Raw genomic sequence first — 14,067 nt, 5'->3', positions numbered from 1 at the left:
TTTAGAAGCCCTCCTCTTCTAACCCCACCCAAACTTTATGTGAGTGTCCAATCACAGACTTCCTAATGCAGCTCAATGAGAAATCTTTGCAAGGCAGGTGCTCTGAGCAATTGCTGCCTCTTGAGTTTAGCCCCACTGAGGTAACCAAACCAGGAAGTGACAGAACCGTTTTCTGATTGAAAGCCAAGGGGGCATAGCCAGGTTATTATATTAAAGTGTCAATTTCTATTGAAAGGGGGGGGCGGAGCCAGCGCCTGAGCGAGCAAGTCGCACTTCACGACAGCTCCGAGTTCCGGACCCGCTAAACCGAACATTTCAGCGGCCAGAATAATCTCTGGGACCTGCAAGCCGGTCCACTGACCCAGCACACCATGGGGAAAAAGACAAAGAAGAGCCGAGCCGATCCGGACCCCGGTTCCCAAGATATAGGCACTTTTATGCGCCAGGCACAAAGACATGCGCCCGCCAAGATGGCGCCGAGAGAGGCCTATGCCTCCCAATCCTCGGACGAGGATAGTGCTTCGGACCTTATTCCTACTCACGCTCCCGGGAGGACGCAGACCTTGTCCCTGCCACCTCACGAGCTAGGGGACGCGGCTCCAGCTACAAAGGCCGACATAAAGGCGCTAGTGGCTGAAATTAAAGCGATGTTCGACGCGGACATGGCGCAAGTGCGAGGTGAGGTCTCGACGCTCAATAGCCGAGTAGGGTCCGTCGAAGAGTCCCTTAAAGGTGCCAGGGTGGCACAAGCGGCCACTGATACCACACTGAGCTCCTTGCAAAAACAATGTGCTACGCTGACAGCACAACTGGCCAACATGGAAGACAAAGCCAAAGCGAGAAATTTGAGGATCAGGGGAGTTCCCGAAACAATCAGCACCGGGGAACTGCCACATTATTGCAGGAGGCTCATAGCCACGTTATTAATCCCCAAACAAGCAAAGCAAGTAGGAATGGACTCCTGCTTTCGTCTCCCCAAAGCGACCAAGGCGCCCCAGGAAGCACCAAGAGATGTGCTCATTAAATTTATCCGGGACTCAGACCGAGGGGCCCTAATGGGAGCGGCAAAAGGCTCACCTGCAGTTTCATTTGAGGGTGATAACCTAACGCTATACCGGGACTTATCCAGACAGACCCTCATGTGGCGCAGGACACTCCGTCCAGTTACCTTGCAGCTAAGAGAGAACTCTATCCCATATAAATGGGGCCCACACCGCCTCACGACGGAACAAGACGGAAAGCAGCTATCCATGTCGCATCTCACCGAAGCATCTACCTTCTTACAGGTGTTGGGACTTTCCATGCCGGCGGCATCGGTGGGCGCACGCCCAGTATGGAATATGGAGGATGTTTCCCCGTTTGCTCCCAGAGCCGCAACACAGACGGCGACAGGCTCCCTGACCTGAGACCCTCCTTGCGGGCATCTTTGGCCTCTGCTACACTCCTCTGCAGGCCCACAAACTGGACTCTCAGTACAAACTTTTGCATTTGCTATACCCGCTGACTTTTGTGTATATACTGTTTTCTTTATTCTTTTCTTTTTCGTTTAGCTCACCTAGCAAGTTAATTTTCCTGATAAGTGCCCAATGACAACCTGCACATCGTTGATAACTTGTAAAGTTTTTGCATCCATTGAAACTGGCTCCGTAAGCAGATAGCCGGCAATTGTGTACAAGATGACAACCCCCCCCCTCCCTCCCCCCCTCCTCTCACCTTTTACCCTGCCCCACAGTTTAAGCCAAGTACCTCAGTACCATCAGCACGCTAACTGAGAGCTCGTGCGCAAAATTATTTCCTGCATCCTAAAGCTGAGCTCATATAGCTGGTTACAAGCAACCTCCAAACAAACGGTATTGCGTAAATTGGTCTAGCAAGTGGAGGTTTTGAAGCAAATATTTAAAAAAAAAAAAAAAATTAAAAAGGGGTGGATTAACAAGGGTGCTAATATTTCTAATATGCAAAGTTTATTTTTTCTGCTCAAGGTATTGTATACCTATGTTCCTATATATGCACCTGATGTAAAACGAGTGTGAATTCTGCACACCCACAAAAATAAAGAATTAAAAAAAAAAAAAAAAAAAAAAAATTTCTATTGAAAGCTGCACTTTTGCACAATGAAAATAAAGTGGACACAGCATTTCAGAGAGCTAAGGTGCTTTTTAGGGGTCTGGAATGTGCCTTTACATAAACAGGAGGTAAGTAGCCAATGTTCCAAAGAGATTAAATACACTCCAAGTCCAAGTACATGAGTTACAAACATAGCAAAAATAACTAAATGGTGTCAAGAGAGATAAGTCCGAAAAATAATATACCGTATACACACACACACACGAACAGTAGCCATAATATGAAGCTCAGTAAGAGGCGAATACAGACACATCATGTAAGGGTTGCTCAATACCTCAAAACTATTACCTAGGTTGAACACAGAATCAAATCTCTGTGACCCAGTATCAGTTAAAACAAAACAAATTAAAACATACACAAACAAACCACACAGCTACTGAGCAATGGAAAACGTTTAAATATGGTCTGTTGAGTCATATTTGACCTCATTTTTAAAGTCATACAAATATACTTTGAAAGCCAAAAAAAATGCACTATATGCACAATGCCTGTTCCTATAAGTGAATGGGGCACTCTAAGCACCATAACCACTACAGATCAGTGTAGTGGTTATGTTTCTAATAATCTACAGGTGCCATCCCACTCTTTTTGTCCGACTGTTCAGGATCGACATACATAAACTGACCCTTCTCCAGTCACCTTCCTAATGCAGTATTACATTATCAACATCAACTCAATCGAACCTGGATGGAAATGGATGACTGGACAACGATAGGGGCTGGTTCACCAACGGCATTCTGCCTATCACAGCTGTACAGGTTAGATGTATTTGACATACCTCCCTAATCCATAACCACTACACTGAGCTGTAGTGGCTGTGGGGCTTAAAGTTTCCTGTAAATAACTCCATGATGCTATGAGCAGCCATCTTGTTGGAGTCATTAGGTCCAATGATTGAAATGGGTGGTTGTAGGATGACTTGGTAAATCGATGGTGCAAACACTCAAAATATTTCAGGATTACAGTTGGATGAGAACACAGTAAAACACACTAAACAAAGTCAAAAGCAGTTTCATGCACACCAGGGTAAAGTCAAACTAATTCAATTGCCTCCCCAATCGCAGTATTTACATTTTAAGAAGTGTCAGGGGGAACAGAATGTAAAAAAAAAAACAACAACAACAACCTTTCTCCATCTTTCATTCCTTTACTGGATTTGTTCCTTCATGAAGAATGGTTCTATATCTCTAGAGTTCAGGGCTTGTAAGACAGTGCCCCAAGAAGGGCTGAACAGTTTTCTTGGAAAACAGTGGACCTGTTACTTATGAGGAACTTCATATTAAAATATATCTATACACACAAACTAGGAGGGAATAGAACCGGAGCACCAAATGGAGAAGACAACAGGATGCTTCAGGTTAGGTGATACTTGGCCCTGGACAAGAGCCTTGGAGCCCCTAGGCTGGTCGTATAGCCTTGATCATTCATCCAGCTATAAAGACCTGGAACACAAAGTTCGAATCCACCCTCACCCTCCACTCCGCTGTGGATATGGAGTTGCACAAATACATCAAATGAGAGAGCAGAATCAGCCTTCTCCAAACAGCAGAGACCGCTTTCCTTTTTCTTCTTACATTCCTGACTTTGCTATCCGCAAGAGCGACAGGTAAGAGGTTTTATAGAATATACCATCAACGTGTCATACGGGACTGAGTACAGTAATCAAACCTGACATTTCTGGCACAGGAGAAAGCAGAAATGGCTTATTCAATGTACTAAAGAACACGAGAAACACAATAAAGAAAAGCATTAACCTGTCATTTTAATTATAGGCACATGTGCTAGCAGCTTCCAAATGGTTGCAAAGACAAGCAGCTACAAGAAAATGCTTTTTTAATACATTAAATTGAATCCTGGTTTTCAGAACACTTTTTACTTTAAAAAAAATAAAAAAATTAAAAAAATAAAATAAATCTGCGATATTGAATTACAATGCATTCCCCCCACTCTAAAACAACATTTAGCTATACAATACTGTCCCTTTTCTCCAGGGATAATATCCGCCCCTGAGGATCCTCCACCATGGCCCTCCCACCTCAGAGGATATAGGCCATGCTCCGGCATACCTGCTGATCTTGCATTTTCCGTCCAACGATGCGGTAGGAATTCGATACTGGGTTGTGGAAGATCTGTACACGACTTGGTCCTTGGGCACCAGTCCCAGCAGAGATCCATTTTTTACTGGCATCATCATATACCATGACATTGGCACGAGCCGTGACAACCGGTGTCTCACTGCCCAGAATAAAAGAAAAATAAAGATGGTAGAAACAAAATTAGATTTGTCAATGGGTAAGGATTTGATAGCATAGTTATCCCATTGTGTATAGACACAAATTATGCATGAACTATTTGCACAATACCAGATTTAAATAAATAAATGTCCTACTTGTGAGGACTTGTTGCTTATACCAGTAGGTGTGGTTTAGTCAATAAGCCCCTCCTGTACTTTGTTTAGCAACAGAAAGCAACATGGCCAAAAGCTAGAGACCCACAAAATGGATTCTCTTCCCTGTGCCTAGTGTATAAAGAATTAAAGGTGCACTATAGGGTGAGGAACACAAACATGTATTCCTGACCCTATAGTTTTAAAACCACCATCTAGCCCCCCTGGGCCCCTCATATTTTATTCAAGCCAGAAGCTGTAACTCTGCATGCTGTTTGCCTCAAAAAAAAAAAACAAGTAGTCTGCTGACATCATCAGAAGTGGTAGCCTGATCCAATCACAGTGCTTCCCCATAGGATTGGCTGAGACTGACAAAGAGGCAGATATGGGACAGAGCCAGCATGATTCAAACACAGCCCTGGCCAATCAGCATCTCCTCATAGAGATTTATTGAATCAATGAATCTCTATGAGGAAAGCTCAGTGTCTGCATGCAGAGGGAGGAGACACTGAATGTTTGGATGCATTTTAGGCAGCCATGACCCAGGAAGGATCTCTAACAGCCATCTGAGGAGTGGCCAGTGAAGTTATCACTAGGCTGTAATGTAAACACTGCATTTTATCTGAAAAGACAGTGTTTACAGCAAAAAGCCTGAAGGTAATGAACAAATTCAATAAGCTGTAGTTGTTCTGGTGACTAGAGTGTCCCTGTAAATGTCCACAGGTAGGGGGGCAGGGCAGGTACGACACCTTTTACATGCAGCCCCCATGCATTGTGGGAGAATAAGGTGTCTGATTGTTGCTGTGCTGCCTTAGTCTAACATCCCAACAAGAGGCAATCTAATTGGAGGAAGTGATCCAGTGTGTGGAAATGTAAAATTAAAATAAAATAAAAACACACAACTAATTTTACACTACACAGCCAAAGGTTTTTAGAGGTCTTTAGTTGGAGTGGTGGCTTTACTACAAGCCACCCTCCCCCCAAAGAACCCAAGCAGCTCTTCCTCCTATGCTAGCAGCTGTTTCTGGACAATTTAAGACTATGAACAACTATTAGTGTTACCATTTTATACCTGTAACTACAATTGTGTTTTATGTGTGGTTACCCTTTCCTATTAAACATTACATTTAAGTTATGGAAGCTCGGGTGGTTAGGGACACCCCACACAAACCTGTTGTATTGCTATGTGTGCGAGAACGGTGATATATCAGTACAGAGAGTTGTGGCTGGGATAGGTTACCTGCAGTAATTTAACTGGTTTAGTTCTGTATAATTTGTTATTTTTGTGTGTAATCCAAGTCACCCAGAGACATTAGGCTCTTAAAGTCTTGATGGTCAGCTACCAAATGAGTGTGGGGTTTTAGGCAATTGACCCCCTGGGCTTCTGTGCCTTATGGTTTTCATAGTTTAGTTTAATATGTACAGCGCTATGGAATTTGTTGGCGCTATATAAATAATAATAATAATATTTAAGTTAAATATTTGTAGGTGGAACATGATAAGGTGTTTCGTCATGAATAAATAGAAAGTTGCCAAATTCTGTCGCTTCTGGTGCATAGGTCTAATATTTGCATTATTTACTGGCGGTATTACTAAATGAACCCCCAATGAGTTGTACATCACCCATAATCTGCCCTACAAACTGTTCAATGTTACATAGAGAAGTCCTCCAGCCACAGACCCCCACGAACACAAACAAGTATCGCTATTAAAAGGCCTGCAAAATGCCACGCGTAACTTCTGGGTTTCCTATTGACCACAGAATCCTGTTTAGCATGTGCAAAATACAGATTATACTTTGTTTGTTACTGCAACATCTTCCGATGGATATTATGTAAACTAGCAGAAGTGCGTGCAGGGCAGGCAAATGAAAAAATCTCTTTTTTTGTTTGTATGTTTGTTTTTTAAACTGTTGTCCCTTTAGCTTTGACTCCCATAAGTCTCAGCCTTTGAGGAACCAAATTGCCTTTTAGTTTTATGTAGTTATAGTATAGTAACATACACTTTACAAACTATTGCAGTGTCCATAAATGTATAAGTGTAGGGTTTGCATACAATTATCAGCATTTGTGACCGGTTTCTCACCATCTTTCAAATATGGACTGTATTTATAAGCACATATCATTTCAGACACACATTTAGTTTGCTTGTTACAATTTTAGAGTACAGTGAGTGGGTTTCCCCAGAAGTGTAAGTTCTTTCACAAGAATCTATGCAGAATATACAAAAATTAAATTAGAGTGAAAAACAAGACAGACAAAAAATAAATAAATGCTAATGTTTTGCTCTGTATAAACAACAGGCATATCTAGAATAGCACAAAACGGAACAAGAAAAATGTGAGCACATCACACAGGCCCCTTCCGGTTAGGGTACACACACACAAAAAAAGTGTTGATTGTGGGTTATTGTAATAAAATATTATTGGAACAATACACAATTCACAGGGGTTTGCATGTACTGTCAGAGAAAGGGGCCTATGCTTTCAACATGCTGTCACAGACGCTGGGAAAACTATGGAAACACACATGTACAAAACACACACACATAACACTGGTCTTCCCTTAACTATTTCCCCCTGCTCCCCCCTCAACTTATGTTGTGGTTTTGTCCATATAAGGCAGCGTGAGAAAGACAAGGAGATACCACAAGTGACAGGAACCAGAGAACCAGGGGTGAGAGAGCGATATAGACACAGAGAGACAGAGACAGACAAACAATGTGGGAGAGAAAGAGAGCGAGACACAAGTAGAGAGGGAGGTGTAGGTATTGTGCCATTATGTCTCACTATCTGGAGTGTTCAGTATAGTCCATCCAGCTATTGGATGGTAATTCTCATAACTCTCTGCCAATGGCTGATACAGAATTATGGGAAATGTAGTCCACAAAGTTTAGCACCTTTGGGTTATTGGATCTGATCGACATGTACAGATTTTGTGAGTTCCTACTTTTAACCACAGAATTTATGTTTAAAAAAAAAAAAAAAAAAGAGAGAAACGAGAGAGGAAATAATGACATAACATATCAGTATAAATTTGTAACTAAAAAGATGAACCAACACGCACACACGCTAAATCAAAATAAATAAATTCCATTCATTACACAAAAATAAATAAATTAGAAAACGGGAAGTAAATGGTCGTTTTTAAATGTGAATTCCCAAAAAGGCTCGAAACTTATTGAATTTTGATTGCGTGTGTCAGACAAGAACACATTTCTATTGCACATAAATATTTTAGTACAGATGTTGAGCAGAAACCGAACATGTATATACACATCCTTGTACATTCATTAGCCATAGAATGTGGCTGTGGCAGAGGGTGAGCAGTCATTTCAGAGAAACAGCCTTTTTCCAGTCATGCAAATATTCGTAAATCAGCACATTATACACACAGATATATTGCTAAGCAAATGCACCGAGTTGCCACCTGGGCCGGATTTTCCTAGAGAGCAATCGGTTCTACAGTGTTCTTGGGTGATATATTGTTGCGGTTATCAGCAATATTTCACAGTGCTCACAAGTTTCAAGTGGGCCTATAACAGCAAATAAGAGACAAACTGTTACAAAACTTAAAAGGAAATGAGGTTATTGAGGGCCCTGCTTGAAAAAAGATTAGAATATATTCTACAGATTAGTTCTGCCCAACAGTATGCAGACTGAGGTAGGCCAGTGATTTAAATTGAGGTGGTTCCCTTCCACCATTAGTAAACAGTTTGTGAATTCTTGATAGTGCGGGGCAGCCATTTAAATGTAAATCCTAACAGCACATGGAATGTAGATCTCTGTGAATAAACGTGTGGTTGGAATTCTACAACAAAGCCAGCGACAAAGTGACACTACAAAGGTGTTTTTCTTACCCATCTTTAGACAATGATTGTATTGTATGTATTTGGAGTCTATAGCTCAGACATTTTGTTTTAGACACCTGTGGAGACATCCTGAAACCCCACACTCAGAGACGTTTATACCGTTCCCCAAATTCTTACATGGCACCGCACACTACAACAGCTGCACGCAACGTACCTCTCTCTAATGCACTCTAAAAAGTAGACTTCTTAACCCCTTAAGGACCAAACTTCTGGAATAAAAGGGAATCATGACATGTTACACATGTCATGTGTCCTTAAGGACATTGTACAGACCGTGTACACAGCAATCAAACATACAGGAAACAGAGGGTTAAATTGTTGAGACTTCAAAGTGGATTAAAGCAGGTTTCAAATTTTAGCCCGAAACTGAACACAAAGCAGAGAATGTTTCAGATTCAGCGGTTTTGTCCTAATATTTGAAATAATAGTAAAAGGGACACTGGAATGGTATTTGGAAAGAGACTGGAGGAACAAAGTTATAAAAATGGAGAAATCTCAATGAAAGTCAATAGAACATTCACAGTGATTGATGGTGACTAATAGCACATTGCTACAGGGCTGATCTTTATACAGAATTCTTTATGATCCATCATGATGTAAACGGTCTGGGTATTGACAGAAGGCACAAGGAACCAAGCAATGGCAGACGGCACATGGCAGCAGGGAGAAGACAGTGAAGCATCAGACCGAGTAGACACAATGAGAGTATAAAAAGCTGTAGTTGGTATTGTGATAGACACAATGTCAGGTGGGCAGCCATCGCTGGCTTTGGGGCTATGGAGGCAGCCATAGTGCATACCAACTTGGGATACTGTTAAACATACATTGGAATGGCAGGCAGGGTGAAGTGGCAAGGGACAGCTTCCTTTGTTGGCACAGGCACTGCAATCAGTGGGCACAGAGGTAAATCGTGTGATAACATGCACAGAAGATACAATGTTATCAATCACAGTATGAAATGAAATCAGTGATAGCAGGCATATGGGTAGAAATACCTGGCACATGAGTGGGGAACATAGGAGCAGTAAACCCAGAGATGGCTGGCACAGCATTAGGGGGCACATGAGAATGGGATCTTGGGAGAGCAGTCATGGCGCTAGGGCCCCAAGGAGGGCAGCCATGGCGCTAGGGCCCCAAGGAGGGCAGCCATGACGCTAGGGCCCCAAGGAGGGCAGCCATGACGCTAGGGCCCCAAGGAGGGCAGCCATGTAAATAAAGTGATATATGCATAGCTGTAAGAGATATTGTAGGCACAGGAGTAGGGGAAACACAGAGAGAGCAGATACAGGTAGAGTTGGTAAAAGAGCAGGGTTCATAGACAATGCAGGTATAGAAAAACACTGGCACAAGACGAAAGGTCACAGGGATAGGCACCGTGAGAATAAGGGTTACAGAGAGCAAGCAAAGTATGGAACACAATGTGAGCTGGTAGAGGATTAAGGGACACAAATAATGCAGACACAGGGGTAGCTGATAGGGGAGTAATGTACAGGGACAGTAAGCAGCGGGATGGTTGGTAAAAAAAAAAAAAAAAAAAAGAGTAGGGGACACAGGGAGAGCTGGGACAGTACAGTTGGTACAGGAGATGGGGTACAGGAAGAGCAGGCACAGTAGAGTTGGTACAGCAATAGGGGAAACAGGGAGAGGAGGCACAGTGCAGTTGGTACAGGGGTAGTACAGGGGTAGTACATGAAGTTGGCACAGGACTAGAGGACACAGGGAGAGCAGGCACTGTACAGTTGGCACAGGAGTTAGGGATACAGGGAGAGCAGGCACAGTACTGTTGGCACAGGAGTAGTACACACAGCAGGAGCAGGCACAGTACAGCAGTAGGGGACACAGGGAGAGCAGGCACAGTACAGTTGGTACAGGAGTAGTACACACAGGGAGAGCAGGCACAGTACAGTTGGTACAGGAGTAGTGCACACAGGGAGAGCAGGCACAGTACAGTTGGTACAGGAGTAGTGCACACAGGGAGAGCAGGCACAGTACAGTTGGTACAGGAGTAGTGCACACAGGGAGAGCAGGCACAGTACAGCAGTAGTACACACGGGGAGAGCAGGCACAGTACAGCAGTAGGAGACACAGTACTGTTGGTACATGATTAGTAAACACAGGGAGAGCAGGCACAGTACAGAGGGAAAGCAGGCACAGTACAGTTGGTACAGCAGTAGTGGACACGGGGAGAGCAGGCACAGTACAGTTAATACAGTAGTAGGGGACACCGGGAGAGCTGGCACAGTACAGTTAATACAGTAGTAGGGGACACCGGGAGAGCTGGCACAGTGCAGTTAATACAGGAGTAGTGGACACAGGGAGAGGAGGCACAGTACAGTTGGTACAGCAGTAGGGGACACAGGGAGAGGAGGCACAGTACAGTTGGTACAGCAGTAGGGGACACAGGGAGAGGAGGCACAGTACAGTTGGTACAGCAGTAGGGGACACAGGGAGAGGAGGCACAGTACAGTTGGTACAGCAGTAGGGGAAACAGGGAGAGCTGGCACAGTGATTCACTCACCTCATGCTGAGGTGTCAGCTTCCGCCTCCTGCAGGTAGGAATGTGTGTCACCTCCTGTCCCCCCACCCTCTGCCCTCACCTCCCCTGGCAGTGGCCGCCTCTATCTCTCAGCCCCCAGATTTCTGCCGCCACCTGGCTCTTAGCTAATCTCTCTGTCCCTCACCCCACCCTTCTCTCCACCCCAGATCTCTTCCTGCGCTCCCTCACACCCACCTCAACTATTCCAGCATAGCAGTGATTAACCCTGACCCTTTAATTCCCAGTCTCACTGCCCACCTCCTGCTCTGCCCAATTACACAGATCCTGGCACCCCTTGCCTGCTTCCCCTATCTCCTTTCTTTATCTCCCTCTGCTCTGTCTCTTTCTTTCTTTCCTCTCTGTTACATTCTATCACTTCCTCTTGTCCCGGGTTCTGCCTTCTCTTAAAAGGGCAACAAGCCACAGCCCATCTTAAAAGGGCAATACACCTTCCGTGGTGATGTCATCACACCAGGAACTGCAGCTCCCTCCCCCACAGCCTGCACATATCTCCCCCAGGGGAGAGTGGAAGGGGGTAGTAGAGGGGATGGGCGGGGAGGGTGCCACCTGGCAGATCAGCACACAGCAACACAACCTTATATGTGTGTGTGATACTTTGTATCAGTATATGTGTGCTTAATAATAACATTATAATATGTAGTATATATATTTATATTGATCAGTATTGCATGTGACCTGAGGAAGAGAGGAAACTCTTGAAAGCTTATCTTTTAAGTCTTATTTTGGTCCAATAAAAAGGTTCTGCAATACTCTGGTATTTTAGCATAGTCTATGGACTAATACGGTTAAACCAATCTACACACAATATATATATACTGTCTGTCTAATCTTTTTTCAGTAATATCAGTCATATATGTCTCTATCTTTTCAGTAATACATTATTACTATATAAGTAATTTATCCATGTATCTAGCTTTATATATTTTCACGTAGTCATGTATTGATTGAAAATATTTAGATTTTTTTTTAAAAAAGTTCTGATCCACTAAATCATGTTATATCAAGTCGTCTGTCATTAAAATGTTAAATGGACAAATCTTTAGGTTCCTGTTCCTGTAAGTGAGAGATGTGGTGAGTTAACTTGCAATATATGGCCCAATGTTGGACTATACGCTTAGAGTTATCAGCTTACCGTTATTACAATCCAAATTTGTGTAAAATCTGAGAACAATTCCCAAATTGTACCAGAAATTGTATTTCAGGTTTTCACTTAAAGCAATTTGGAGTCAAATGGTGAGATTTGCTCTGACAAGTCGTGGGTTGGCTCACTAAGCACCGAATTCACTAAACTGGCTTGGAAAGAAAGGCACCTATTCCAAGCTGGTTTAGTTAATAGGAAATCACTGATTGGTTGATAGTGTCAGTTGACCGCTTTCACCGCCAATCACTGGACCCTCTGCCCGCCAGCACTCTGCGCTTCCTGAATCTGAAACTTCAGAAGTTGAATGTCGCTGGGGGAGGGTGAAGGACATCGCCACTGGAGGCAACTTTGAGTTTGAACCATCTTCTGGCACCATAACAACTTCAATTAGATGAAGTTGTTTTGGTTTCTGAAGTGTCCCTTTAAATCCGACAATCTGACAATACTCCCTTTAGTAAATAACCCTAAAAGTGCTAGTAATGGGACACATTTTCAGAAGTCACACAGTGCTGGCATATGAATTGATCTATGTGATAATTCATTTCCCATAGGCAGCCATCATTCATTATCAATTAATTAGTATGTATTATAGTGTTAGAAGGGGAGAGGAAATAAAACCTTTTCAGTACTAAATGGTGTGTGTTTACCGTTTATAGTGGAAATTTGCAAGTTTACCCTTCCCTCCAGGGAAACAGCAGCAGTATTTTAACTCTTTCATTTAGCTAACTCTTAAACCATTTTTTTTTTTTAAGTTGTAGGGATTTTCCTAGGAAATTGCAAATTTAAGGCCAAAATAGTTGAGCTGGAAACACAGATGGCTTGAAAGTTTTTTTTAATTGAGCCTATTTTGGACCAAAATATTTAGAAGGTTACTCCAACCATCATGACAACTATAGCGCTCTGCCTCTGACACATATCCTGCCGGCCATTAATTGGCTGATAGTGTCAGCTGACCACTCTCATCCAATGAATGCAACTCTGTTCAGAGCACTATGCACAGAATTGACATGAACCATCCCGGAACTCTTGTTTCGGCTGAGTAATCAGACCCCAATGGCACTTCCAGAGGCGGAGTTACACAACTTCTGCAGCAAAGGGGTCAAACTCTGTATGTAAAGTGTTACAGACTACAGGCACCACAACCACTTCAAATCACTGAAGTGTTCACACTGCTTGGAGTGACCCCTTAAATTGCTTGGTGAATTTCTGACAACTCACAGCTTAGAGCAGGCATAGGCAACCTTCGATACTCCAGATGTTCTGGACTACACCCCCCATAATGCTCTTACACCCATAATACTGGTAAAGCATCATGGGAGGTGAAGTCCAAAACATCTGGAGTGCCAAAGGTTGCCTATCCCTGGTTTAGTCAATAACCCTGAAACAAATTCTGAAATAGAGAAGAGTTAATGATCACCATGCTCGAAATGAGCTTATAGTCCAGGCATAGGCAACCTTTGGCACTCCAGATGTTTTGGACTACACCTCCCATTATGCTTTGCCAGCATTATGGGTGTAAGAGCATTATGGGGGATGTAGTCCACAACATCTGGAGTGCCGAAGGTTGCCAATGCCTGTAGTCTAAAGTTTACAGTCTAATAAGAATGTATTTCTGGTGGTAATTTATAAGCACAGAAATTAGCTGTGTCATAACTGCAACACTTTTCTCACAGAAAAACACTTTTTACTTAATTCCAAACATCTAGACTCAGGCAGACTGGGGAAGCCCTGGACCTTATTCTTTATATGAAAAGCAGATGGTTTCAGCAATAAATTTAAGAAGATGAAAAAATGGCTTATTCCTCATTCAACATCCTATCTTGAAGATTTACCAGAAGACTGAATCAATAATAGACCAGACAAACTTAAAGGACCAGCCAGCTCAATTTATTATTGTAATCAATAATTGAAGGGACATTAAAGGCATCCAGGCAACTTAATCTCATTTTTTTCAAGCCTGTAATGTGAAACATTACCATTCTGTGG

General features: G+C 43.0%; 1 protein-coding gene across 1 annotated transcript in view; it reads right to left on the bottom strand.

The window, feature by feature from the left end:
* Nucleotides 1–11,320, bottom strand: part of VASP (vasodilator stimulated phosphoprotein) — a 32,771-nt gene extending 21,451 nt beyond the window's left edge. Inside the window, exons 1-2 of the mRNA XM_063431780.1 lie at nt 10,902–11,320; nt 4,194–4,362 (exon numbers count right to left, since the gene is read on the bottom strand). Coding sequence (XP_063287850.1) covers nt 4,194–4,362; nt 10,902–10,906 — 174 coding nt within the window. The 5' untranslated portion in view covers nt 10,907–11,320. The remainder of the gene's footprint in view (nt 1–4,193; nt 4,363–10,901) is intronic.
* Nucleotides 11,321–14,067: the final 2,747 nt, after the last annotated feature.

This window comes from Pelobates fuscus, chromosome 9 (assembly GCF_036172605.1).
Source record: "Pelobates fuscus isolate aPelFus1 chromosome 9, aPelFus1.pri, whole genome shotgun sequence".
Classification (NCBI taxonomy): Eukaryota; Metazoa; Chordata; class Amphibia; order Anura; family Pelobatidae; genus Pelobates; species Pelobates fuscus.
The sequence above is the reverse complement of the archived record's forward strand: the minus strand, read 5'-3'. Positions and strand labels throughout refer to the sequence as shown.